At 45.8% G+C, this 26,085-nt stretch overlaps 1 protein-coding gene across 1 annotated transcript; it reads left to right on the forward strand.

Annotated features, from left to right (window-relative positions):
• Window positions 1-1,191: 1,191 nt before the first annotated feature.
• LOC141789067 (protein O-linked-mannose beta-1,2-N-acetylglucosaminyltransferase 1-like) lies at window positions 1,192-23,304 on the forward strand. The gene is given in 23 exon segments (XM_074668355.1): window positions 1,192-1,323; window positions 1,495-1,630; window positions 1,633-1,727; window positions 3,923-4,025; window positions 4,913-5,028; window positions 5,293-5,358; window positions 5,475-5,588; window positions 5,665-5,782; window positions 6,580-6,678; window positions 6,811-6,938; window positions 7,079-7,149; window positions 7,321-7,396; window positions 7,493-7,576; window positions 7,701-7,742; window positions 10,131-10,189; window positions 10,808-10,880; window positions 15,426-15,554; window positions 16,662-16,787; window positions 18,934-18,998; window positions 19,099-19,143; window positions 19,499-19,634; window positions 20,008-20,117; window positions 21,490-23,304. Coding segments are annotated over 22 exon segments (1,959 nt in total). The 5' UTR covers window positions 1,192-1,323; window positions 1,495-1,608; the 3' UTR covers window positions 21,572-23,304.
• Window positions 23,305-26,085: the final 2,781 nt, after the last annotated feature.

Here is a 26,085-nt window from a genome sequence, read left to right on the forward strand (position 1 = left end):
ATAAGACACTTCAAATTATTTCTTCTTACTCTGCTGGCAGATCATATTTTAGACATTTTTGTCTTTTAATATCTTGACGTAAGACATTTTACAGGACTTTTCAGGTGGATGTGGCTGATAGATAGATAGATAGATAGATAGATAGATAGATAGATAGATAGATAGATAGATAGATAGATAGATAGACAGATAGATAGACAGATAGATAGATAGATAGATAGATAGATAGACAGATAGATAGATAGATAGATAGATAGATAGATAGATAGATAGATAGATAGATAGATAGATAGACAGATAGACAGATAGATAGATAGATAGATAGATAGAAAGACTTGTCTGCCCCAAAGGTGACAAAAATGTATCTTTGACATGTCTCTGAAGACATAATGTACAACTTTAAAAAGATTTTAAAAAAATAAGCAAAAAACAAAAACAAAACACATGCAGTCAAAAACACATGGATATAATAGATAAATTTTACTACTAATAAAGTAGGACATAAAAAAAAGGCATTACATGTGTTCATCTTCCTGTCAAATCAAAGATTTATTGTCTAAATGTAATGTGATAACAGACTATAACCTGTTAAATCGGTTTCTCTGTTGAAGGACTGAGAAGGTTTGAGTCGCTTCAAATGCAGAAAAGTCCAAGAACAAAGTCCAGTTTTCAGTAAGCAGAGAAGAAGAACAGATATTCATTTTCAAATTTGTTAAACAGGACGGACACCTCCTCCTGATCCATAAACCGTTCTTTAAAGTGATGGCTCCCTTTTCTAGATTAAAAAAAAAAAAAGTATTTATTTATTTTTTTATTTTTAAGAAACAAAGACATCCCGTGTTCAGACACCAGCCATTCAGTCTGTTTCCAGGATTAAATTAGCATTCGTTGTTCATATTCTTCAATCATTTGATTTGCTTGTATATTTGTCTGTATCAGTGTGTTTTTATGAACATACACTCAAACATGCAAGTGACACAGAACTCACAGAAATAAAATAAATTAAAATAAGTTAATGCATAATTTTTCTTGTCCACGGATTGTCTCTCATTGAAAATAAGGTTTTATATTTCCGCCACACTAACAAAAGGAGGTTTATTCAGACACATGCTCTGTAACTAGTGTAGTACCGCAGTAACGCCAAAGGGGGCAGTGACCTCATAAAGTCTGCTCAGCACCAATCACAGCAGACGAAGAAGAAGGTTGATGACGTAGTTTGTAAACACCGTGCGTGTAGCATGTAGCGGCAGATGAACGCGGCTTTCTGGATCTTTCTGCCTTCAGCACATTTTTAAAGACAAATCATTTTTTCCGGAGAAGTCTGTGAGTGTTTCACTCCATGTTTCCACGGCAGAGACATAATCTCAGTGTGAATATTTAGGGTTAGGGTCTCTGTGAACTCAGAGCGGTTTGCTCAGGGAGTTGTCGTTAGCTGAACTTGGCTGGAAGCTAACTTCATTTCTGCTGCATGTTGGGTTTGTTTCCTGTTTCCAGGTGATGATGTGACGGCTGCCGGTGGTCCGGAGGTGTCGTGGAGCAGTGGATGTCCCGGCCGGAGGAGCTGGAGGAGGGCAGGCGGAGGGTCTGAGCTCTGAGCCGGTGTCCAGCATGGAGACGTGGACCCCAAACCCCGAGCCAAACCCTTTATCCCCCGCCAACAACGGAGCCTGTACCTCACCTGGAAGTACAAACTGACCAACAAGAGGACGATCCGTCGGTTCTGCCAGGTAAGGCTCAGGTTTCTGCTGACATCAGGTAGAAGTTCCCAAACAATAATCCTCTCTGATCTCCAATGTGTGAACACACGGCTCAGGATTATACGTTTTTCCAACAAAAACGCCTGTTTTACTTTTCAGTCTATAAATATATTATAAACGTCTTATTATTGGCTTTAATCCGAGTGGAAAGACTCTGCAGGACAGTGTAACTACAACAGTTATGGACACACAGGTGAGGTAAGAGGGAAAAACAGGTGTGTGGAGTTTTCAGTGACACAGAGCTGGCTCTCTGTTAGCTTAGCTTGGTCATTAAAGGAGCATAAAGCGCTTCATTAGAGCCACACGGTGAGGTCACTGAGGGGTCACACACTGCACAGCTGACCGCAGCCATGGACGCTGTGGTAACTCGAAAAACTGTGTACTCCTCCTGAGCAACCAGCCCTGGAAACCAGCAACGTGAACGACATCATCAACGTGAGGAAGAGGGCATCCAGGGGAGGACGTCAGGCAGAACTGAAGCCCGGGCCGGGGGAACTCAAGGTCCGTCTCAGAGACGCAGAGGAGGAGGACAGAAGGAAAAACACCAACAGAGAGGTCAGGGAGCGCACGATAACCATCACAGGCTGCAAGAGGAAAAACAATTAAAGAGAAAAAACGAGGCCTGAGGGCAAACCAGCTCAACCTGTTTTTAAAAGGTTTGATAAACCAGCTGCTGCACTCAGTGTCTGCCCCAAAGCACCTCCTCTAACCCCATCTTCACTGACAACACCACCCACACTACCACCAGGACAGAGTTAACACACACACACACACACACACACACACACACACACACACAACCCACCACAACATCTCCGAGACTGTTCAACCCCTCCGACCCCCTCCCTCTACATGAGCAATCCAACCACTAACCCACTTCCTCCTGGGATCAAATGAGCAGAGAGACATAAAAACCTGTTTCCACCAAGTAGTCCGGTTTGGATCAGTACAGTCCGGTACGGGTTGGATCAGTAAAGCCTGATCCTGTCTGTGTTTCCACAGCCAGCCGTGCTCTTTTTGGTAGGCAGCGTGTAAGCTGGATGCTGATAGCTGCTTGATACCTGCAACATGACGGCTTAGCAGCATGACACAGTAAAAACAGAGCAGCGATGGAGACACCCAGCAGCTTGTCTTCTCAGTGATCGGCATGTGTCTCTGTGTTTCAAAGCATGTTACAGCTTTGTTTGAGCGAGGGCCGTCCTGCTGCATATCTGCGTGTCTTTAACATGCCTGTGGTTTGAGAGGGTCCCTGTGCTCTGGAAGACAAAAACAACACTCAGAGTTCACTTACAGAGGAAAGACTGCTCAGCTGTTTCTGGGCTTCAACAGAACGGATAAATATCCAGGAGAGAGGAGCACAGCGCCCAGAAAGCTCTGAGAAGAAGGAGGGACGCAGGTTGATCCACCTCAGTGATCCACGGTGTGTCCCTCCGGTCACACTCTGGGTTTATCAGCTTCACTGCGGCTGCGCAGCACAGGCCGTAGCTCCATGTGAGGATGATGATGATGAGATCAGTCTGACAGGAGTTAGTGTTTCTGCTGAGCCTCACACTGAGTGAGCCTCTCCATGGATGGTTCAGGTCAGTGACAGTTATAATCCAGTTTGTAGCAGAATAAATAAATTTACATGAAAGCAGAAAACATGAGATACGTAGTCACCACATGTACGTTCATAGTCTCTCACCGTCTTTGGAGGGATGCGTTCAGGGCAGCCTCTGATTTTAGCGTGCTGTATGACATGCTAACAGTTACTGTTCAGGGTTTGCTGAAAGTCGTAAGAGCGTAGATTTTTTTCAACTAAATTTAGCGAGCAAACCGGTCATTTTCTGCAAATTTTCTGGGAAGACATGAAACTCAAAGCGCTGTTGGTGAAATTTTCCCTCTTCTGCGTCATGTTAAGACATGTTTCCAGCTCTGTCTGTGACACATTCAGGTACCCTGCACAAGGATCACTCTCATCTGGACGAAGGGAGCAGTGTGGATCTGACTTTCTGTGAAGTGTCTTTCTGATGTTCTCTGCAGACCTTAAATAGTGAAAACTTTAATTTTTATGAGGAAAGACATGTCCTACTGTTAGCATCATATCACACATGAACATATGTGCCCACACACACGGTGTTCATGTTGAGAGATCTGCACAGCTGAAAACATATCTCCCTCCCCAGGCTGGTGCCGTGCTGTTTCTGCTCATAACCGTCATTGTCAACATTAAACTCATCCTGGACACGAGACGAGTCGCCAGCGAAGATGCAGCAGCTCAAGAATACGGTGAGACCGTCCGTGGATCTGTGAGCTTTCATTTAGTCCCTCTGAACCCCGTTAGACCAGGTCTGCCGTTGTCTCTACATGAGCCTGAACTCAAACTCTGATAAGTTAGTGAGCAACTGTATTTTATTTTTGGTCAGTCTCTAAACTTTTGGTCACTTCACTTTTACCCTGAAGATACTGAATAGGTTCAGGTCCTGTTCCCATGTCCATGGGAATTTAAATCAGATGAAACGACAAAAGGATTATGAATTCAGATCAGCTAAAATCATCCTAATTTTCACAGGTGTGCTTTGATATCCTCTACAGATTTTACTCTTTAAAACTTTTGCACAAGGCTCAAATATTTCAATCTCAAAGAATAATAACTTGTAGCGCTGTCGTCAAACTAACTTTGGGAAAAGTGTGTGATAAATGAAACTGTGGAAGAAAGTGGATTGAGGGTGAATTATTGCTCCAAAATGTATCAGTGCCACTTTGATGGAGCAGACCAACATTTTTAATTTAGTCCTGAATTTTTGCATGAAGCAGGTTTTCACCTCACTGGATCAAACATAATTTCCACTGAATTAGTTTTTAGTATCAATAACAAATAAGTAACTTAAATCAGCTTTGTGACCTTTTAATTTGTGTTGATTTTTGCGCCCCCCTGTGGAAAAAATGAGACACATGTAGACCCACTTTGAGCACCAGGAATTCTCAGAAGCCTGAGTCTGGATCAAGACGTTAAAATCAGGTTTCTCTGGAGAAAAGAGTCAAACTGTTGTTGGGCTGTTCCTCCTGGGTTAAAGATCGAGTTCAGGGAGCGAGGTGCCGTCTTTCTGAAGTTAATTTCTGTCTGAGTCCAACGACTTTAACTGTCTCATCGTAATGTTTTCTGGACTTTATAGAGGATGCGATCCCCAACATGGAGACACCACGCAGACCGGCTAATGGACGCAAAGTCCTGGACATTGAGGTGTACTCGAGCCGCTCCAAGGTCTACGTGGCAGTGGACGGCACGACTGTGAGTGAAACTGACTGATGGGATTTTAAAAGCCAGTTTAAACGCCAGATTAACAGTTCTGAGGTTATTATCTCAGATGATTAAGTGTTAAAGAAATGATTTAAAGTGCCAGATATTCAAAATCTCAGAAAATAGTCTTATCCCACTTCACAGGAGATTATTTTCCTGCTCCAACTGTCACCGTGATTTAAAAAAAGGTTTTTGGAGAAAGAGCTCTGTAGCTGCTCCTCTGTCCTGACGGGGTTTTGTCCTGGTCTCCTGCAGGTGTTGGAGGACGATATGAGGGAGCAGGGCAGAGGCATCCACGTGATCGTGCTCAACCAGGCAACTGTGAGCGTCACCCTGCATTTTTCTGTCATGTCTTATACATTTCTTTATTTCTGTGTCAGCTGTGAAACTTATGTTTCTCTGTTATTAAGAGTAACACATGAATCTTTCTGTCTCAGGGTCACGTGATGGCCAAAAGGATATTCGACACCTACTCCCCCCACGAGGACGAAGCCATGATCCTCTTCCTCAACATGGTGACCCGGGGTCGAGTCCTCATCTTCACCATAAAGGTCAGCGACCGATGCCTCGGCCAATCAGACATCAGATGCTGATGAGAAACAAACTGACGTGTTTGTCCTTGTGCAGGATGAGGGGACGTTTCACCTGAAGGACGCCGCAAAGAACCTGCTCAAGAGTCTGGGCAGCCAGGTGTCGCTCAACCTGAGCTGGAGGGACATGTGGACTCTGGTGGTGAAGAAAGGAGGTAGAGGAGCAGAAAGTCTCGACTCCATTGGTCTCGTGTTGATTCTTCATGTTTGAGCCTTCACCTCCAACCCTGAGCGTTTATCTGGGTTAGAGTCTGAGCTGTGGTCCTGTGTGTGACGACGCTGACAGACGTGTTATTAACACAGCTGTCACAGTTTTTACACAACAAGAAGTCTCCTTAACGGACGCCCAGGGCCTTTTACCTTTTACCTCCTTTAACCTGACAAACGCTGCTTTAAACATACCAAAGAATGGTGCAGGAAAGTCTGATTTATCAGTCAGTTATCACAAATTCAACCAGAAATGGATTTTTCTTCATTGCAGAGCAGCAGCAGGGCTGTGTCTGTGTTTTGTGATCTTATCTGGAATTATGGGTAAATGAAACGATGAGCCTTAAAGCAGCTGACTGACTGTTTTAGAGGAGAACTCAGAGAAATGAGCTGTGTGTTTGAGCTCTGATTCCTCTTTAATAACAAACACATTCACAGTTTCCTGCTGAGGCAAGCTGTCTGCACGCTCTCTCATTTTTCTGTGGATCCACTTTTTTTTTTAAGTGAGGAGGAAAAACAGGGATCAGAGCCGAGAGAAGCAGGAAGTGGATATTTAAGCCTTTAGGAGAGTTTGTAAATCAAATCAAGCCGTTACCGCTCAATGCATTCAGCTGTGTGTGTGTGTGTGTGTGTGTGTGTGTGTGTGTGTGTGTGTGTGTTCCTGTGTGTGTGTTCCTGTGTGTGTGTTCCTGTGTGTGTGTTCCTGTGTGTGTGTGTGTGTGTGTGTGTGTGTGTGTGGTTCCAGGTCAGGTTTACGGAGAGAAACATGCCAAGTCTCCGGCTCTGTCCACGTGGGGCGACCCGGTGCTGCTGAAGACCGAGGTGCAGCTCACTGCTTCTGAAGGTGAAACTGATCACGCGTGTTGGGGACACGACATCACACGTCCTGCTGATGGTGCTAATGAGCACGATCAGCCCAAACACTTATTTCTGGTAACAGGTGACGATGTGTCTGACGTGTCTCGTCTCCCTGCAGAGGCAGAGTGCCACTGGGCCGACACGGAGCTGAACAGGAGGAGGAAGCTCTTCTGCAGCAAAGTGGAGGGATACGGCAGCATCTGTAGCTGCAAAGACCCAGCTCCCATCGAGTTCAACCCAGACCCTGTAAGACCCTGAACCTGGCTGCTGGACAGCTTGATCCAACCCTTAATCCTGCTTCAGAGACTCACAGGCTGGAAGGAGACACCAGAGTCGACTTACTCTAAGGTCGCTTGTTTCACTCACCGTTTACTTTTCCTCTGCAGCTGGTGAACAACAACGTCTTCAGTGTCCCCGTGGCTGTCATCGCAGGAAACAGACCCAACTATCTCTACAGGTGGGATCAGCAGACTGAACTGGAGGAGTTTGGTATCCTTTCCTCTTTTTGTCCTTATTCGTTTGTCACGACAGAAGAAAGTATTAAACTCAGTTATCCAGATATAAGAAAGAAAAAAAATCCTCCTTTGTCCCAAAAACAAACTCCCACGTTTCTGTCTTCCTTTCCCAGGATGCTGAGGTCTCTCCTGTCAGCGCACGGCGTCAACCCGCAGATGATCACCGTCTTCATAGATGGATATTACGAGGTCAGTCTGTGTGATGTAGAGTTTTACTCGCGCTGACTTCCTGTCCCCTCGTCTGTTTTAACCCTGGTCACGTTTCTGTCTGCGTCTCAAACCCAGGAGCCCATGGATGTGGTGGAGCTGTTTGGGCTGAAGGGAGTCCAGCACACGCCAATCAGCATCAAGAACGCCCGAGTCTCTCAAGTGAGCGCCAATACAGTCCACGCTGGACATGAAGTTCATAGATTTCAACATTTAAAAAGGATTTTTTCAACAAACACGACTTTTACTGAGTTTGACCCTCTCTCTCTTCTTCTTCCTGCTGCAGCATTACAAGGCCAGTCTGACCGCATCGTTCAACCTCCACCCAGTGAGTGCTCTGCTCATGCTCCATGCAGAAAACATCAGTTAGACTTTAGCGGCTTTACTTGGTTCACGCTGAGCTGTGGGATGGATGTCCGTCCACAGTTTCAGGATCAAACACCTGGATCTTAAAGCGTGGTGTGGTGGTGCTGAGGAGTTGTTACTGTCTTCAGGTTGTTTCTGGATGAGGGAAATCTGATCAGAGTGAAAAATAGTCTTCACTTTCAGGAAATCTGTCTCAGTGTGGAAAAAAAGTGCACTTCCTCTGGCTCTAGATGGCAGCACCTGCAGCCAGGTACCTGGAAACATTCCCACTAAACACCCCAGGTCTGATGGACGTGCAGATCAAGTCTACCACACGTCTGTCAGTCCAAGACCAGTTCTGGATGCCTACACATGGTCCAGATCAGGTCCACTGTTTGGTCGTCTGACCATGACCCCACTTTGACCTTTGACCTTTGAACGTGGGCTTTTTAAACGTCAAGTAGACGTCTGAGCTGGAGTCCGTGAGTCCAGAGGACGTCCTGTCAGCGTCATTTCTGGACGTCTAACTTCAAACGTTGGTTTAGATTAAAATAAAATATTCAGTTCATTAATTGGTCTGTTCTCAGATTGATTTAAGGGAAAAATGCTGAGAGGTGACGGCGCCTTTTCTGTTTAAGTTATCCTCTAATCATCAGCCAGGCCAACACGCTCTCTGTTTCCAACCCTCTCAAGACACATTTCCTGTCCGATCTTTACTCAGTTTGAGCTGTGGGCTGTTTTTTCTTTACAGTTTACAGTTTACAGTTTACTGTTTACAGTTTACAGTTTACAGTTTAGGATTTACAGTTTACTGTTCACTGTTTACAGTTTACTGTTAACTGTTAACTGGTTATAGTTTACAGTTTGCTGTTTACTGTTTAGGGTTTACAGTTTACAGTTTACTGTTTATAGTTTACAGTTTGCTGTTTACTGTTTAGGGTTTACAGTTTACAGTTTACAGTTTAGGGTTTACAGTTTAGGGTTTACAGTTTAGGATTTACAGTTTACTGTTCACTGTTTACAGTTTACTGTTAACTGTTAACTGGTTATAGTTTACAGTTTGCTGTTTACTGTTTAGGGTTTACAGTTTACAGTTTACTGTTTATAGTTTACAGTTTGCTGTTTACTGTTTAGGGTTTACAGTTTACAGTTTACAGTTTAGGGTTTACAGTTTAGGGTTTACAGTTTAGGATTTACAGTTTACTGTTCACTGTTTACAGTTTACTGTTTACTGTTAACTGGTTATAGTTTACAGTTTACTGGCTATAGTTTACAGTTTACTGGTTATAGTTTACTGTTTACTGTTTACTGGTTATAGTTTACAGTTTATAATAGGGCTGGGCAACGATTGAAACTTTTAATCGTAATTAATCGCATGATTTCCCTGATTAATCATAATTAATTGCATTGTGAAAGTGCCATAACATCTGTCATGCAAACACTAAATCAGTAGTTGTTATACAGTAATAGTTAAATCACATATTTTAGTGCAAATCAAATTTACAAAATGTAAATACTAAATTAAAGCTTATTGCCACTGTCAGGGCATTAAAGTGATCCTCCAGGATGGAACAAGTTGGGTCCTATCACAAGGTTTAGGGCAGAAATTACCCCTACAGCAGTGTTTTTGTGCAGCAGAAGCCCAGAGCGCTCGCACCAAACACCCCCTCCCTGCTCCTCTGCTGGTTTCCTCTGCACTCAAACGGGGCCATATTTTACTGACCAAAAACACAAATAAACGGACTCCCACTGAAAAAATCTGATATCAGTCTGCATTCACGCTTTATTTAGAGAATTTTCAGCGCGTTGCTTTCACACAGAAACACCGCTAAATAAGGCTCTAGTTCTCATCGTGTCTCTTCGTCCTGGCAGACTACCTGCGTTTGTTAATATCTGGCACACCGCGCGCGTGGACTGATTCACTAAGCGGCGAGCGCCTTTAAGTTCCGTGGCATTGCCCCTCTTCTCCATGCTTGTTTTGGTTACTCATTGTGTTTTTCCACCATTTTCACTTCCGGTTCCAGCGCGGTCAGCAACAGACATTTACAAAATAAAAGCATGTGAGCAACATGCACTAACGTGCGATAAAATATTCAACGGCGTTAATAGATTGACGGGTTAACGCGATAATAACACGTTAACTTGCCCAGCACTAGTTTACAGTTTACAGTATACAGTTTATAGTTTACAGTTTAGGGTTTACAGTTTATAGTTTACAGTTTAGGGTTTACAGTTTATAGTTTACAGTTTAGGGTTTACAGTTTACAGTTTAGGGTTGTGATCAGGAGGTTGGCCAGCTCTGTTTTGTTCTGAAGTAAAATAAAATCAAACTGAAGTCAAACTCACTGCCCTTTGTTTTACTCTTCATCAGGATGCAAACTTTGCCATCGTCCTGGAGGAAGACCTGGACATCTCCATCGACTTCTTCAGGTGTGTCTCACCACACACACACACACACACACACACACACACACACACACACACACACACACACACGCACGCACACACACACACGCACACTGACGTAATGTGCTGCACGTGTTTCCTCTTCTAACAAACCTGTATCCTGGAGGAGAGTCTGGACATGAGATGAAGCGTTCATGAAATGTCCACTAGATGGCAGTAGATCCTCAGAGATGGACCAGGTCTCAGCCCGGCTCAGTTTGACAGTCAGGACTCTGGAGTGTGTGTGAGCTTCCTTCAGACGCTCACAGCAGTCGTCTCTGGCAGTTTGCTCCCTGACAGGAGAGTTACAGGTTTTCCTCCACCCAACAAACACAAAGCGTCTGTTTTCAGTGTGACCCACTTCATACTGAGGGCCACACCAGTCACTCAGGTGAACTGAGCTCAGGTGTTCAGATATCAGCTGCTGAAAACTGAAAACCTTAGCTGTTCCTCTGAATCGAAGCTCCTCTGAGTTAGAAAAGCTGATATAAAAACACGACTGGAGTCCAAACTCTCTGTCTCTGACACAGCTGCTGCTGCATCAGTGTCCATGACTGTGTCGTTTAATGTGTTTTTATTGATGACTCCATGATTTTCTCCCAGTTTTCTGAGCCAAACCATCCACCTGTTGGATCAGGACGACAGCCTGTACTGTATATCAGCCTGGAACGACCAGGTGAGTGCTTCACCTGCTCTGTGTCCAGGAGACAAAATCCTATCCTCCGACTCATCATCTGACTCTTCATCTGACTCATCATCTGACTCTTCATCTGACTCAGCATCTGACTCTTCATCTGACTCCTTCTCTGACACTTCATCTGACTCCTCCTCTGACTCTTCTTCTGACTCTCCATCTGACTCCTCCTCTGACTCCTCCTCTGACTCTTCTTCTGACTCTCCATCTGACTCCTCCTCTGACTCCTCCTCTGACTCTTCTTCTGACTCTCCATCTGACTCCTCATCTGACTCCTCCTCTGGCTCCTCCTCTGACTACTCCTCTGACTCTTCATCTGACTCCTCCTCTGACCTTCATCTGACTCATCATCTGACTCCTCCTCTGACTCTTCTTCTGACTCTCCATCTGACTCCTCCTCTGACTCCTCCTCTGACACTTCATCTGACTCCTCCTCTGACTCTTCTTCTGACTCTCCATCTGACTCCTCCTCTGACTCCTCCTCTGACTCTTCATCTGACTCCTCCTCTGACCTTCATCTGACTCATCATCTGACTCCTCCTCTGACTCTTCATCTGACTCCTCCTCTTACCTTCATCTGACTCTTCATCTGACTCTTCATCTGACTCTTCATCTGACTCCTCCTCTGTATCTTCATCTGACTCCTCCTCTGACCTTCATCTGACTCATCATCTGACTCATCATCTGACTCTTCATCTGACTCCTCCTCTGACCTTCATCTGACTCATCATCTGACTCATCATCTGACTCTTCATCTGACTCTTCATCTGACTCCTCCTCTGACTCTTCATCTGACTCTTCATCTGACTCCTCCTCTGACCTTCATCTGACTCATCATCTGACTCATCATCTGACTCTTCATCTGACTCCTCCTCTGACCTTCATCTGACTCATCATCTGACTCTTCATCTGACTCATCATCTGACTCATCATCTGACTCTTCATCTGACTCTTCATTTGACTCTTCATCTGACTCCTCCTCTGACCTTCATCTGACTCATCATCTGACCTTCATCTGACTCATCATCTGACTCCTCCTCTGACTCCTCCTCTGACTCTTCATCTGACTCCTCCTCTGACTCCTCCTCTGACACTTCATCTGACTCTTCATCTGACTCTTCATCTGACTCCTCCTCTGACCTTCATCTGACTCATCATCTGACTCCTCATCTGACTCCTCATCTGACTCCTCCATCTGACTCCTCCTCTGACTCTTCATCTGACTCAGCATCTGACTCCTCCTCTGACTCCTCCTCTGACTCTTCATCTGACTCTTCATCTGACTCTTCATCTGACTCCTCCTCTGACTCTTCTCTGATTCTTCATCTGACTCTCCATCTGACTCTTCATCTGACTCTTCATTTGACTCCTCCTCTGACTCCTTCTCTGACTCTTCATCTGACTCCTCCTCTGACTCCTCCTCTGACTCCTCCTCTGACTCTCCATCTGACTCAGCATCTGACTCCTCCTCTGACTCTTCATCTGACTCTTCATCTGACTCTTCATCTGACTCCTCCTCTGACTCTTCTCTGATTCTTTATCTGATTCTTCATCTGACTCTTCATCTGACTCTTCATCTGACTCTTCTCTGATTCTTCATCTGACTCCTCCTCTGACTCTTCATCTGACTCCTCCTCTGACTCTTCATATGACTCTCCATCTGACTCTTCATCTGACTCTTCATTTGACTCCTCCTTTGACTCCTCCTCTGACTCCTCCTCTGACTCCTCCTTTGACTCTTGTTCTGACTCTCCATCTGACTCCTCCTCTGACTCCTCCTCTGACTCTTCATCTGACTCCTCCTCTGACTCTTCTTCTGACTCTTCTTCTGACTCCTCCTCTGACTCCTCCTCTGACTCTTCATCTGACTCTTCATCTGACTCCTACTCTGACTCTTCATTTGACTCCTCCTCTGACTCTTCATCTGACTCCTCCTCTGACTCTTCATCTGACTCCTCCTCTGTCTCCTCCTGTCTTCTCTTTTGACTCCTCCTCTGACTCCTCCTCTGACTCTTCATCTGACTCCTCCTCTGACTCTTCTTCTGACTCTTCTTCTGACTCCTCCTCTGACTCTTAATCTGACTCCTCCTCTGACTCTTCAACTGACTCTTCTTCTGACTCTCCATCTGACTCCTCCTCTGACTCCTCCTTTGACTCTTCTCCTTACTCTCCATCTGACTCCTCCTCTGACTCTTCATTTGACTCCTCCTCTGACTCTTCATCTGACTCCTCCTCTGTCTCCTCCTGTCTTCTCTTTTGACTCCTCCTCTGACTCTTCATCTGACTCCTCCTCTGACTTCTCCTCTGACTCATCCTCTGACTCTTCATCTGACTCCCCTCTCTGACTCTTTATCTGACTCCCCTTCTGACGACTCCTTCATTGACTCCTCTGTCTGGTTCAGACTGCAGGGAGCAGAAAAGTCCTCAGCTCTGGAGATGCTCATGAATATCTGAGCATTTTCAGCAGCTACACTGGTGTGTGTGTGTGTGTGTGTGTGTGTGTGTGTGTGTGTGTGTGTGTGTGTGTGTGTGTGTGTGTGTGTGTGTGTGTGTGTGTGTGTGTGTGTGTGTGTCTGAAGAACGAGTCTTGTCTCCAACCCTTCTCTCATCTGTTTTTGAAGTTTCCTCTAACGAGGGAAAGTCTGAGTTTCTGGAGGGAAAGTCTGAGTTTCTGGAGGGAAAGTCTGAGTTTCTGGAGGGAAAGTCTGAGTTTCTGGAGGGAAAGTCTGAGTTTCTGGAGGGAAAGTCTGAGTTTCTGGAGGGAAAGTCTGAGTTTCTGGAGGGAAAGTCTGATAGTGCGTCCCAAATCGCATACTTCCATACTCAAATATTCAAAATTTTGAGTATACTGCGTCAAAATGAAAACCAGTATGCATAGTATGCGAAAAATGAGTATGCAAAAGTACCAGGATGATGTACTCAAATCAGCCTGGATTTTGAGTATGCAGCTGTGGACACTCAATGCACTCATTTCCTCCTCTGGCAGCAATGTATAAATGTAACTTATTGATGTTGTTTTTTACACGTGTTGTTTCCACCAAGCACCATCAGCTGTTGACGTTGTGTATGTGGTGTAACTTGTTTTTGTTTGTTTTGTTCTGCGAATGATTGGCTATGCCAGTGTTTCTCAATCCTGGTCCTGGGGACCCCCTGCCCTGCATGTTTTTTATGTTCCTGACTCCAACACACCTGATTCAAATGATCAGCTCGTCATCAAGCTCTGCTCCAGCCTGATAACGAGCTGATCATTTGAATCAGGTGTGCTGGAGTGAGGTAACATCTAAAACATGCAGGGCAGGGGGTCCCCAGGACCAGGGTTGAGAAACACTGGGCTGTGCTAATGCTAGTTGAGCTAACAGCTATCTCAAATGCCAAAGCTCATTTGGCTAACAGTTACCGGGGCCCTAGCATTACCCGGTGAACCAGGTAAATATAATAACAAGCGGGTTAGACCCTGCACAGTGAATACATGACCAGAAGCACCACTCAGACATTTAATTTGTGGATGTATTTTAACTGCCACAGCGCCCCGGTAGCTCTCTCGGTAGCTTCAGTCAGCTGCACCGACCCCCATTAATAAACTCTACACCGCTGATCGTGTTATTAGTTGTGTTTAACATACTACTGAAAAGGCTTTGAAAATTCGCTGGCAAATAGTGGTGGTGTTTGGCGGGAACTGTCACAATTAAATGTAGAAGAAGAAGAGGTCGACATCATGTCATCATTCCCGGTAAGTACAGCGCTCGGCAGTATGCGATTGGGGACAGCACTATGAGTTTGTGGAGAGAAAGTCCTAGTTTCTGGAGGGAAAGTCTGAGTTTCTGGAGGGAAAGTCTGAGTTTCTGGAGGGAAAGTCTGAGTTTCTGGAGGAAAATCTGAGTTTTTGGAGGGAAAGTCTGAGTTTCTGGAGGGAAAGTCTGAGTTTCTGGAGGGAAAGTCTGAGTTTCTGGAGGAAAATCTGAGTTTTTGGAGGGAAAGCCTGAGTTTCTGGAGGGAAAGTCTGAGTTTCTGGAGGGAAAGTCTGAGTTTTTGGATGAAAGTCTGAGTTTCTGGAGGAAAATCTGAGTTTTTGGAGGGAAAGCCTGAGTTTCTGGAGGAAAATCTGAGTTTTTGGAGGGAAAGCCTGAGTTTCTGGAGGAAAATCTGAGTTTCTGGAGGGAAAGTCTGAGTTTTTGGAGGGAAAGCCTGAGTTTCTGGAGGAAAGTCTGAGTTTCTGGAGGAAAATCTGAGTTTTTGGAGGGAAAGTCTGAGTTTTTGGAGGGAAAGTCTGAGTTTCTGGAGGAAAATCTGAGTTTCTGGAGGGAATGTCTGAGTTTTTGGATGAAAGTCTGAGTTTCTGGAGGGAAAGTCTGAGTTTCTGGAGGGAAAGTCTGAGTTTCTGGAGGAGAATCTGAGTTTTTGGAGGGAAAGTCTGAGTTTCTGGAGGGAAAGTCTGAGTTTCTGGAGGGAAAGTCTGAGTTTGTGGAGGGAAAGTCTGAGTTTCTGTGGAGAAGCTGTGTGATTTCACAGCCTCCTGTTGTTTCTCAGGGCTACGAGCACACGGCAGAGGACCCGGCGCTGCTGTACAGGGTGGAGAGCATGCCGGGCCTGGGTTGGGTGCTGAAGAAGAGCCTGTACAAGGACGAGCTGGAGCCCAAGTGGCCGACGCCTGAGAAGGTGCAGGATGGATCTTTTCTGTGTTTGAAGGAGTCAGACCCACGCTGGGTCAGGGTTGGCTGAATATTTTACCGTCCTCCAAGCTCCCGCCCAACGCCCCGGTCCATCAGTTACTGAGTCCACTTTATCAATGATTCGTTCATGGGTTGATCTCTGCAGGAAATTGGTGACTTAGTGGCTCAGAGGTTTATGGAAACCGATCCTCACACCTCGTCTCTAACCAACGCTCTTTGAAGTTTGACCCTGATACACAAACCAGGAACACTCAGCAGACGCCTGAAAAAGGGATAAAGTTAAATATAGAAGCACGTTTTTGAACTTACCTCCAACTCTGCTCTTCAGGAGTCGTCTGAGTGATGTCGTCACAGGTCACATGACACAGTTTCAAAGTTCTAGATGAACTTCCAAAGTTTGTTGAACCACACTACGGGAGGAAGTCTGTCACTGGAGTGATGTGGACAGTAAAACATGTCTGAAAGATATTCTTTTTCCTGCTGTGCAGAAATAAACTGTAGACTTTAGAAAAATGCCAGAGACAAGAGTTGATGATTTTCAGACTTTTTTAATCATTTTAGAAGAATTTGTTTTGTTTTAAAATGAAGTGAGGCGCAGTCTATCGTATCATTTTTACCACCAAACCCTAACCCTACATTTTGTATTTTATATGCAGATATCATTAATCTAAAGAAAATGATGTGGAGTCAAGGAAAATATACAATATCAAACTTATTTTATGAAAGCATGTCAGAGAAATGTCCTCTGGCCTAAAAATCAAAGCACGGCGCAGGTGGAGCGTGATTGATGTGTGAGGCAGGAGTGTGCATTCACAGCTTTATTCACTACGAGCGATTCGATTCAACTTTCAGAAAATACTCCGCTCCACTTTCTCACCTCTCACTGAAACAACAAAACAAACTCTGCAAGTGTTGAACATCAGCAGAAATCCCAACCAGGACGTGGGACCAGGGTCCAAACAGCTGACTGTGTTCATGTAGAGTATGGTTAGGTCAGGAAAAGAGCTGCATACTTTTGGATGAAACAGTAAAAATGATTCACAGTGGTGGGAAATGCAGGTGTTACCAAACTGACCAGCTGTTTGTCTTGCAGCTGTGGGACTGGGACATGTGGATGCGGATGCCGGAGCAGAGGAAAGGCAGAGAGTGCATCATCCCTGACGTGTCCCGCTCCTACCACTTTGGCATCATCGGTCTGAACATGAACGGATATTTCCACGTAAGATCAGAAAGAAAAGAGCTCAGAAACCTGAATACAGGGCTTGAAGACCTCCGGCATAGTGCCGGAAATCCGGCGTAGACAAACCTGCCAGGTTGTGAAATCCTGCAGGTCGGTCTGGCTGCCCTCCGTTGATTTCATTTGATCGAGTTCCGACTGAACCAGTCAGGAAAGAGAGGCGGGAGCTGCAGAGAGCAGCTCCCGCCTCTCTTTCACAAACAAGCAGCAGCGGCCCAAATCCGCTACGTCATACCGTGGCTTGATGCGTATTGGTCTATGATGAGTGTGACTGGCAGAACGATCGTCCAATATGGCACTGTCCGTCTAATTTGTCAGATAAATGTGCTTCGTGAAGAGAGTAATTAATGACGGAGGCGGAGAGCAGAAGCAGCGTAGCAACCCCTTATAATGAAGCAGTGATATTGAGAGATGTTTTTGGACAACAAAGAAGCTTGGCTTCAGAGAGCAAGTTTACCACGTAATCGGGATACCCGCTCGAAAACTGCGCCGCCAGCGAGTCTGTAATCACGCAATCGGGCGCGCATGGATGTATTTTTCATCCATGCGAATTTCAGTAAAACCGTCACTCCTACTAGCGACTTCGGCGGGTTGAATTATTTAATTGTAGTTTTCTGAAACGGCATCTGAAATACTAAACCCATTGCAGTATGAGACTACGACACTACAACTCCCATGAGCACTGCCTGCACACAGTGTTTGCTCATTGGTCCCTTCGCAAAGTCTTCTACTGACAGGCGCCCCAGACGCGCTGGTCTTCAGCCTTCGTCTCGGACACTGTGACAGCTCCCGGTGTTTAGCGCCTGATAACGTGTTTTAAAACTTCCTCGCGTCTTATTTGCTCTCTATGGTAAACGGATTCCGGGATTTAAGTCACAATCTAGCGCCAAATATTCCGTAACTTGTTAAAAGTGAGGACATTTATCAGATGGAGCTCATTTAAGCTCACAGTGCACCGTTCTCACCAGTAACACTCACCTAGAGCAGGGGAGGAGGAGAAGACAGGAGCACACGTAGAGAAGTGAAACTGATCATAGATATGAGAAGCCGTAGGAACAGTATTTAAACCTCCTGATAAACAAACATTTTAAAAGTTATATGTAAAAAGTTCACTCTGGAAATAGTGTAAACAAACCAAATCATTCTAAATAAATGAAACTTATGGTCCAGTGTGACTTATGTAGGCCTACGTTATTTTCGTCTTCATGACGCATTTTTTTGACTGATACGACCTCAAAAAAGGTATGATAGTACTACGAAGTGACTTGTAGTCCAGAAAGTATGGTACTAGTTTATTAGTGAAAAATTACTGTTGTAAATAAATATTAAAGTAGACAGTGTTTCTAGAAAGCTTTTTCAGTTTAGTTTTTATTTTTTCAATTAATCTTCAACCTTCACAACTTTCATTGAATGCAATATTATGCTCCTCCTTTAATTACTTTGTTTCAATAGTCTGCATATTTTCATATTTAAGGAGCACAACCATTTCAGAGCTGAATACCTGATTTATGTAGTCTTTATTTGAGTGTGCACAGCGGTCATTTATATTTAAAAAGGTTTTAAATCTATTTCAGGTAAACTTTAGCATTTCATCATCCGCCTTGATCATATCAAACATAATTATCCAACAACAAAATTGTGGACCCTACCAGAAGCGATGGCCACAGGTACTTATGCTGTATCGCTGACTGACCGTTTGTGTGAACAAAAAAATAGTGTTACTGTGTTAAATGTTGTTTTTATTATTATTATTATTATTATTATTAATAAAAACAATATTAAACGCAGTAACCCCCCCCCCCCCTGCTTTCAGGCACAGGATTTTTTCCTGCTTCAAGCCCTGTGAATAAGCAAGATTAAACTGTGGGATAGGACAATACGACACTGCGTTACGAAGCTGAAGCTCTTCCAGTGATGAAACCTTCTGTTTAATGGAGTGAAGACAGTTTTTATCACGGCTGTACGAGCAGATTCAGCACCAGGATCTGTTTGTTTTCTCCCTTCCTCAGCTGAAACATTATCTGCTCTTTGACTGAAATGATAGAAACAAACTGTAACTGTAGCTGTTTGATGGCTTTAATTCAGACTGACATGAGGGGTGTTTGTGACCTGTCATCTCATCTCACAGGAGGTTTACTTCAAGAAACACAAGTTCAACACGGTTCCCAACGTGCAGCTGAGGAATGTGGACAGGTTTGTTGGTTTTCAGATTCTCAGTTTATCCTAAACACCAAAGCTTTGGTTCAGAGTGTGAAGAGTCGTTCATCAGCCCAGCCTGTCGCTCTCTCCTCAGCTTAAAGAAAGACGCCTACGAAGGGGAGATCCAAAACCTGCTGCAGTGAGTCGACCTCAGTCACCGTCACCAAAGAGGATCAGAGATCTGCCTTCCTGTTTTAACCTGTGTGTGTGTGTGTGTGTGTGTGTGTGTGTGTGTGTGTGTGTGTGTGTGTGTGTGTGTGTGTGTGTGTGTGTGTGTGTGTGTGTGTGTGTGTGTGTGTGTGTGTTCCTGTGTGTGTGTATGTGTGTGTGTGTGTGTGTCTGTGTGTGTGTGTGTGTGTGTGTGTGTGTGTGTGTGTGTGTGTGTTCCTGTGTGTGTGTGTGTGTGTCTGTGTGTGTGTCTGTGTGTGTGTGTGTGTGTGTGTGTGTGTGTGTGTGTGTGTGTGTGTGTGTGTGTGTGTGTGTGTAACCTCCAGGGAGGCAGAGGTTCTGGACCACACTAAGAACCCGTGTGAGGACTCCTTCCTGCCGGACTCTGAGGGGAAAAGCTACGTCATGTTTATTAAGATGGAGACGGAGAGCGACACGTCCACGTGGACGGAGCTGGCTAAGGTACGCTAAGCAGGAAGTGGAACAGGAAACGTGTAAATGTCCGCGCTGCGATGTGGAGGCCTCTCCTCCAGGATCCAGCTGGTGTCTGTGGGACGGAGCTCGTCACTAACCGTCAGATTATCGTGAATCCTCAGTTTTTATTCACTCTGACTTTTCTGTGAGGGGTTTGTTTTCTGCATGAGCCTCAAAAAAACGCTGCAGAAAAAACTCTGACAGCCTGTGATTGGACAAAAGATGCTCAGTGATTCCTCCACCGTGAAGCTTGACTTTTCTTCTTCAGGGGCCATTTGAGTTTCCTCTTGCCCAAATATTTGAGGAGTTACGGTAATCTAAAGAGCACGTGTTTCTGACCCTCCTTCCTGCTCCTCTCCAGTGCCTCCACGTCTGGGACCTGGATGTTCGAGGGTACCACAGAGGCCTCTGGCGGCTCTTCAGGAAGAGGAATCACGTCCTGGTGGTGGCTGTGCCCATCTCTCCTTACTCGTGAGTGAAACGCCGGCTGCTAACCCTGACCCTGAGAAAACTGCTCCTGGTTTTTGGCTGCATCCCAAAGTTTGTTTTAAGACCTGCTCTCCTCTGAAGACACCGGACCAGCAGCTCAGAGTTTGTTCAGACTGTTCAGAGAGGAGGCTTCGTCCACACTCCTCACGTTTCCATTACACCATCAACTGCACTTAAATCTTAGTATCGCACTAAAACGGTGATGGAAACACAGACATGTCTGAAAACCTCTGAGTTTGATCGTTTTCACTCTGTCATGAGGTTTTTCAGAAGTTTCCATATTTCAGTTTATCTCCAAAGTTCAATGGAAAAACCTTTTTCTTAAAAACATGACGTTAAAAACAGACACACCTCCCTCAGCTCCTCGGACCCTCCTGCTCCCTCTGTCCTCTGTCCTCCAGGGGCAGGGTCAGAGTCAGGGACGGACTCGGAGTCAGGGTCAGAGTCAGAGTCAGAGTCAGGGTCAGAGTCAGAAACAGAGTCAGAAACAGAGTCAGAAACAGAGTCAGGGTCAGGGTCATAGTCAGGGTCAGAGTCACAGTCAGAGTCAGAGTCAGAAACAGAGTCAGAGTCAGGGTCAGGGTCAGGGTCAGGGTCAGAGTCAGAGTCACAGTCAGAGTCAGGGTCAGAGTCAGCGTCAGGGACAGAGTCAGAAACAGAGTCAGAGTCAGGGTCAGAGTCAAGGTCAGAGTCAGGGTCAGAGTCAGGGTCAGAGTCAGGGTTAGTCCAGTCATCTCTGAGCAGCTCTGATCTGCCGTCAGCGTCACTCACCAACACCCACAGCTGTTTACTCCCACTCACACCCACCACCTGACGAAGGGGGAGGCCAACAATGGTAGTTTGTTCCTTTCTGTGATGATTGGAGAGTATCCCACAGATTAAACACAAAAAACAGTTTTTAGGAGTAAAACCCAAAAGCTGTTTCCTCTGACTGATGGACTGGGATTCAGCCCGAGGCCAACACGGCTCCAGGTTAGAAAGATAAAAGGAGACTTTGAGGAACGAGCATCGTTGATATTTTCCTTTCAGGCGTTTTTCAGCCTTTGTCAGAGACGGCAGCTGCTGGAAAGAGGAGGAAACAGAGGGAGAGGCCGTGACAGGTCGGCAGGTCAGGTTAAACCAGGGTTGGCAGCCCGAGGGTTGGCAGCCCGAGGGTTGGCAGCCCGAGGGTTGGCAGCCCGAGGGTTGGCAGCCCGAGGGTTGGCAGCCCGAGGGTTGGCAGCCCGAGGGTTGGCGCCCTAAACCCAAACGACCATCAAACACCCTGAAGAGTCTCCACCCACAGGGAACACAGTAAAAGTTTCCCTCCTTCACTTTCTCAGCCCTGTCCTCTGCTCTTCCTCCTCCATGACAGAGTGAAGAAACCAGCCGGCGTCACCCCCATCCACCTGGAGCCTCCACCCAAAGAAGAAGGAGCCCCGGTGGAGCAGCTGTAGATCTACGCTGACACTTCGGTCAGTCCAGGCTGAGGTCCTCTCAGCTCCACACCACGTCCATCCAGCCCGGGATCCACGGACTCTGACTCCTCCCGGACTTGGGGAAACCTGGGAAACGGAGTCCTCGTCTCTTCTCTGTTTCACAGAGGGAGAGAATGCACTACTGAACCCGTCCAGCAGGTGGGGACAGTTCACTACAACCACTGTTGGTGGAGCAGGACTGAACCATCCTGAGGGGAACAGACGGCACCAACACTCAGCAGAACCAGCTTCTCCTTCAGTTCGTCCTGTTTTTTTAACCACTGAGAGCTTTGTCCATGATGTACAGACCGTTTAACTTATCCCTATTTATTTCACATCAGACGCCACATCAGTGTTTCACCCAGCTTCATGTCTGAGATCCACTTTGACCTGACTGTGCTTCTCTTTTCAAAGAGTCTGACGTTTACAGAGATGGTGATGATGATGATGATGATGATGATGATGATGATGATGATGATGATGATGTTCTATAGACACTACATGCCCATCTGTATTTTTGATGAGAGATGGAAAGGGTCAGCATATCTTCAGTGTTAGATATCAGCTTGGAGAGGGAGTCTATGGAGGTCTGTGGGTTTGTTCTGTGATGGGGTCCCGGGTCGGTCTTTGGATCAGGTGGACTGAGAGCCACAGCCAATCACAGCAGAGACCCGTGAACGCGTTGTGCTTCATTCAGAGTCAAAGGGAATCAGTCTGAGCCCAGGTTTAAAGTTGGCCTCTTTTTAAAAAAGTTTTTTATCCTGTTTTGCATTAATTTGTGTTTAAAGTGAAGAGTTTGGTCGATCCTGCTTCACAGCGAGAGAAAGACTCAAACGGCGCCGTCCCTGCGAACTCTGTGACAATCCAGTCATCCCTCTCTGACGCGGTCACAGTCTGTATCCGTCTTTCAAAATAAAACGGATCAACGTGACGTAGTTTAGCTGCTCAAACTGCTCCACCCCATCTGCCGATAGCCCCGCCCCCTCCTCCAGAGGGCTGGCCAATCAGAAGGAAGCGGTTGGTGGAGCGTGAAATACAGATCCAGGGTCAGACAGAGCCTTCTGTCTGCGCTCTGCGTTTGTTTCCTCTGTGTTTCTGCACGTTTCCATGAAGCTAACAGACCCCAGCCAATCAGCAGAAGGAGGCGGGGTCATGATGTGTATTTGATGACCTCATCGACCACCACCTCCTGCAACGCTGCCTCCATCTTTGTCTTTTCTGTTAGAGGTCCACTAGCAATGTCTCCTCCACAACCTGTGTTGTTTTTGAGTTTATTGTTCCCATAAATTGGCGCTGGGCTGCGCCCCCTGGTGGATAAATTGGTAAACGGCAACAACAACCTAAAGGACGCAACGACAGCAGTGATAGAAACATCTTTTGAAAGGGACAGAGACATTTTGGTTCGTGAAGGGAGGAGGAACGGGCCCTTAGGACCCGTTCACATGACAACAGTTTCATGGTGAAACACGAACTGTCGTGTCGTGGCTCTTGTTTACATGAAATTGCGTTTTTTTTCTGTCCCAAAAACATGAAAACAGCCGAATCTGCTGACTGACCTTTATAAAGGAGCATCTGTAGCTTCACTCTGTGGTCAGTAAAGACACGTCCAACGTGAACACCAGAGGACCAGCCCACCTCTTCCTCTACCCAAAGACTCTACAGTCATATCGCCACCTACAGGCCTGGCATGCAAACTGCAGCATCTCAGCGCAGAATTTTATTTAGCTGTTTTTTTTTCCCGGTCAAAACGTGGTCGTAAAAACGGGGTCTTGAGGAAACAGCAGAGGGGTGATGAAAACGTAATAACCTGTGATTGTTTAAGAGCTTGTTTTTTAATTTTTTAAATTTAATCAAATTAGTTCACCAAGAGGCGCAGACTGGGAGTGATCGCTGCTCTCAAATCAATCCATTATTTTTAAAGACCACAGACTTCAGAAGAGCGCGGGTACCTGAGGACGTTAGTGTTGGGTTTTAGATTGGACACCTGGGTTTTTGATTTCAGGCTGAATTTTAAAACAAGTTTCTCCAAAATTCCAACAAACAATAATCTCATGACCACAAAATCTGGATCTTTGAAAAACTGTCCTCAAATTAAGTTCAGGTATCAAAGGTTTTGATCTGTCCAGGGTCCAAAAAGAAGCATTAGAGCCAGAGAAGTCTGTCAGTTTAAGACTGAGTCAGTTTAACACAGAGTCAGTTTAACACTGAGTCAGTTTAAGACTGAGTCAGTTTAACACAGAGTCAGTTTAACGCTGAGTCAGTTTAAGACTGAGTCAGTTTAAGACTGAGTCAGTTTAACCCTGAGTCATTTTAAGGCCGAGTCAGTTTAAGGCCGAGTCAGTTTAACGCTGAGTCAGTTTAACGCTGAGTCAGTTTAACGCTGAGTCAGTTTAACGCTGAGTCAGTTTAAGACTGAGTCAGTTTAAGACTGAGTCAGTTTAAGACTGAGTCAGTTTAACCCTGAGTCAGTTTAAGGCCGAGTCAGTTTAAGGCCGAGTCAGTTTAACGCTGAGTCAGTTTAACGCTGAGTCAGTTTAACGCTGAGTCAGTTTAACGCTGAGTCAGTTTAACGCTGAGTGAGCTTTACGCTGACTCCTTCATGACCTCCTGAGTTAGGGAACCAGCGTTGTGGTTCAGTCTCTGCAGGGGAACTGACAGACTCTTTGTGAGAACATCTGTTGCTGTAGGAAGTTTCTGAGTTTCTTTAGCTGCTTTATTGACTTCATCAGTAGAAATTCAAACCTTTTTTTTCTGGACAGAGGTCATTGGACATCAGCTGTTTTCCATGACTGGACGGCTGCTCATTGCCTTCATCTTTTTCTTTTTTCCATCAGAAATAATTTTAAGAAGTTGTTACTGACCTGCAGCTCCGTCAGTTTTTGTTTTCTGGTTTTGTTGTGTGACGTGTGTGTGTCCACGGAAAGACTGAATCGATCCTGAGAAAATATTTTGTGTTTCTGACGAAGAAGAAGACGAAGAATCCGTCATTAACAAAGTTTCTGGGTTTTTCTGGTTTGTCAGAGCTCTCCTCTTAGTCTCTGCAGCAATACAGATGATTTTAAAGAAAGCTGTGTGTGTGTGTGTGTGTGTGTGTGTGTGTGTGTGTGTGTGTGTGTGTGTGTGTGTGTGTGTGTGTGTGTGTGTGTGTGTGTGTGTGTGTGTGTGTGTGTGTGTGTGTGTGAGATGATGAACACTGACATACTGTCAGAGTCAGATGCAGTGTGACGGATCTATGAGCTGCTTTCCTTCTGGAAATGAATAAAGATGTTTTTTTACGGAGGTGCTGCTCTCTCTGACTGTGGCCTGGTGTTGAAGCTTGTTAGTGCTGCACATTATTCATGGTGTAAACTTTAGAGTTATTGTTATTCTCAGCTCAGACTCTGTACTCGCAGCCTCCTGCTCGCCGTGGATTTCCCCAGAGAGCTTCAGGCACCGCAGCAGTGACAGGAAACGTGTGCAGCGCAGGGAAATCTATGCAAATCCTGCGGCAGCCGCTGCGGTTCACCGAGGACAAATGTGGCTTCCTGCGCTTTGACTTTCATCACCTGTGACGTAAAAAAACCAGAGAGGGTTCAGGCTCTGCAGGGCCATCTGAACACCAGCAGAGTCCGGCTCTGCAGGGCCATCTGAACACCAGCAGAGTCCGGCTCTGCAGGGCCACCTGAACACCAGCAGAGTCCGGCTCTGCAGGGCCACCTGGACACCAGCAGAGTCCGGCTCTGCAGGGCCACCTGGACACCAGCAGAGTCGGGCTTCTGGAGACGGTTTGGTTCTCAGGTTTCCTCTGCTTCATGAAGACCTACGGACACTTTGAGCTTCTTCATCGATGCAGCACAGAGGGAGACCTGATCCAAACATTTAAGACCAGTGACAAGTTTGATGGATTCACATTTTGATCTGTTTGGTCTGAAAAAGTAAAACCTCAAAATGAAAAAAGAAACGAGAAAAAGAAAAAAAACTTCAAGCAGTGAATTCAAACACCATGACGCCAAGACGCTTTAGTTGAACCGCTCTTTCTCTGCCTTTTTCCTCCTTCTACATCGTGTTACCAACCGCACCCGTGTGACCACCACCCAACAGTGCTGCCACCGCCCAACGCTGCTGCCTCCGTCCAAAGCTGCTGCCACCACCGACAGCTGCAGCCACCGCCTCAACCATCCAAATTGACCCAATCATCCACCATGTCCCAACCGTCCACTATGCCCCAACCATCAACCATGACCCAACCATCATGATCCAACAATCCACCATGCCCCAACCATCAACCATGACCCAACCATCCACCATGACCCAACCATCAACCATGCCCCAACCATCCACCATGACCCAACCATCCACCATGCCCCAACCATCCACCATGCCCCAACCATCCACCATGCCCCAACCATCAACCATGACCCAACCGTCCACCATGCCCCAACCGTCCACCATGCCCCAACCATCAACCATGACCCAACCATCCACCATGCCCCAACCATCCACGATGCCCCAAC

The sequence above is a fragment of the Halichoeres trimaculatus genome, unplaced genomic scaffold (genome assembly GCF_033239565.1).
Source record: "Halichoeres trimaculatus isolate MK-OKI-2021-1 unplaced genomic scaffold, fHalTri1.1 fHalTri1_scaffold_4, whole genome shotgun sequence".
Classification (NCBI taxonomy): Eukaryota; Metazoa; Chordata; class Actinopteri; order Labriformes; family Labridae; genus Halichoeres; species Halichoeres trimaculatus.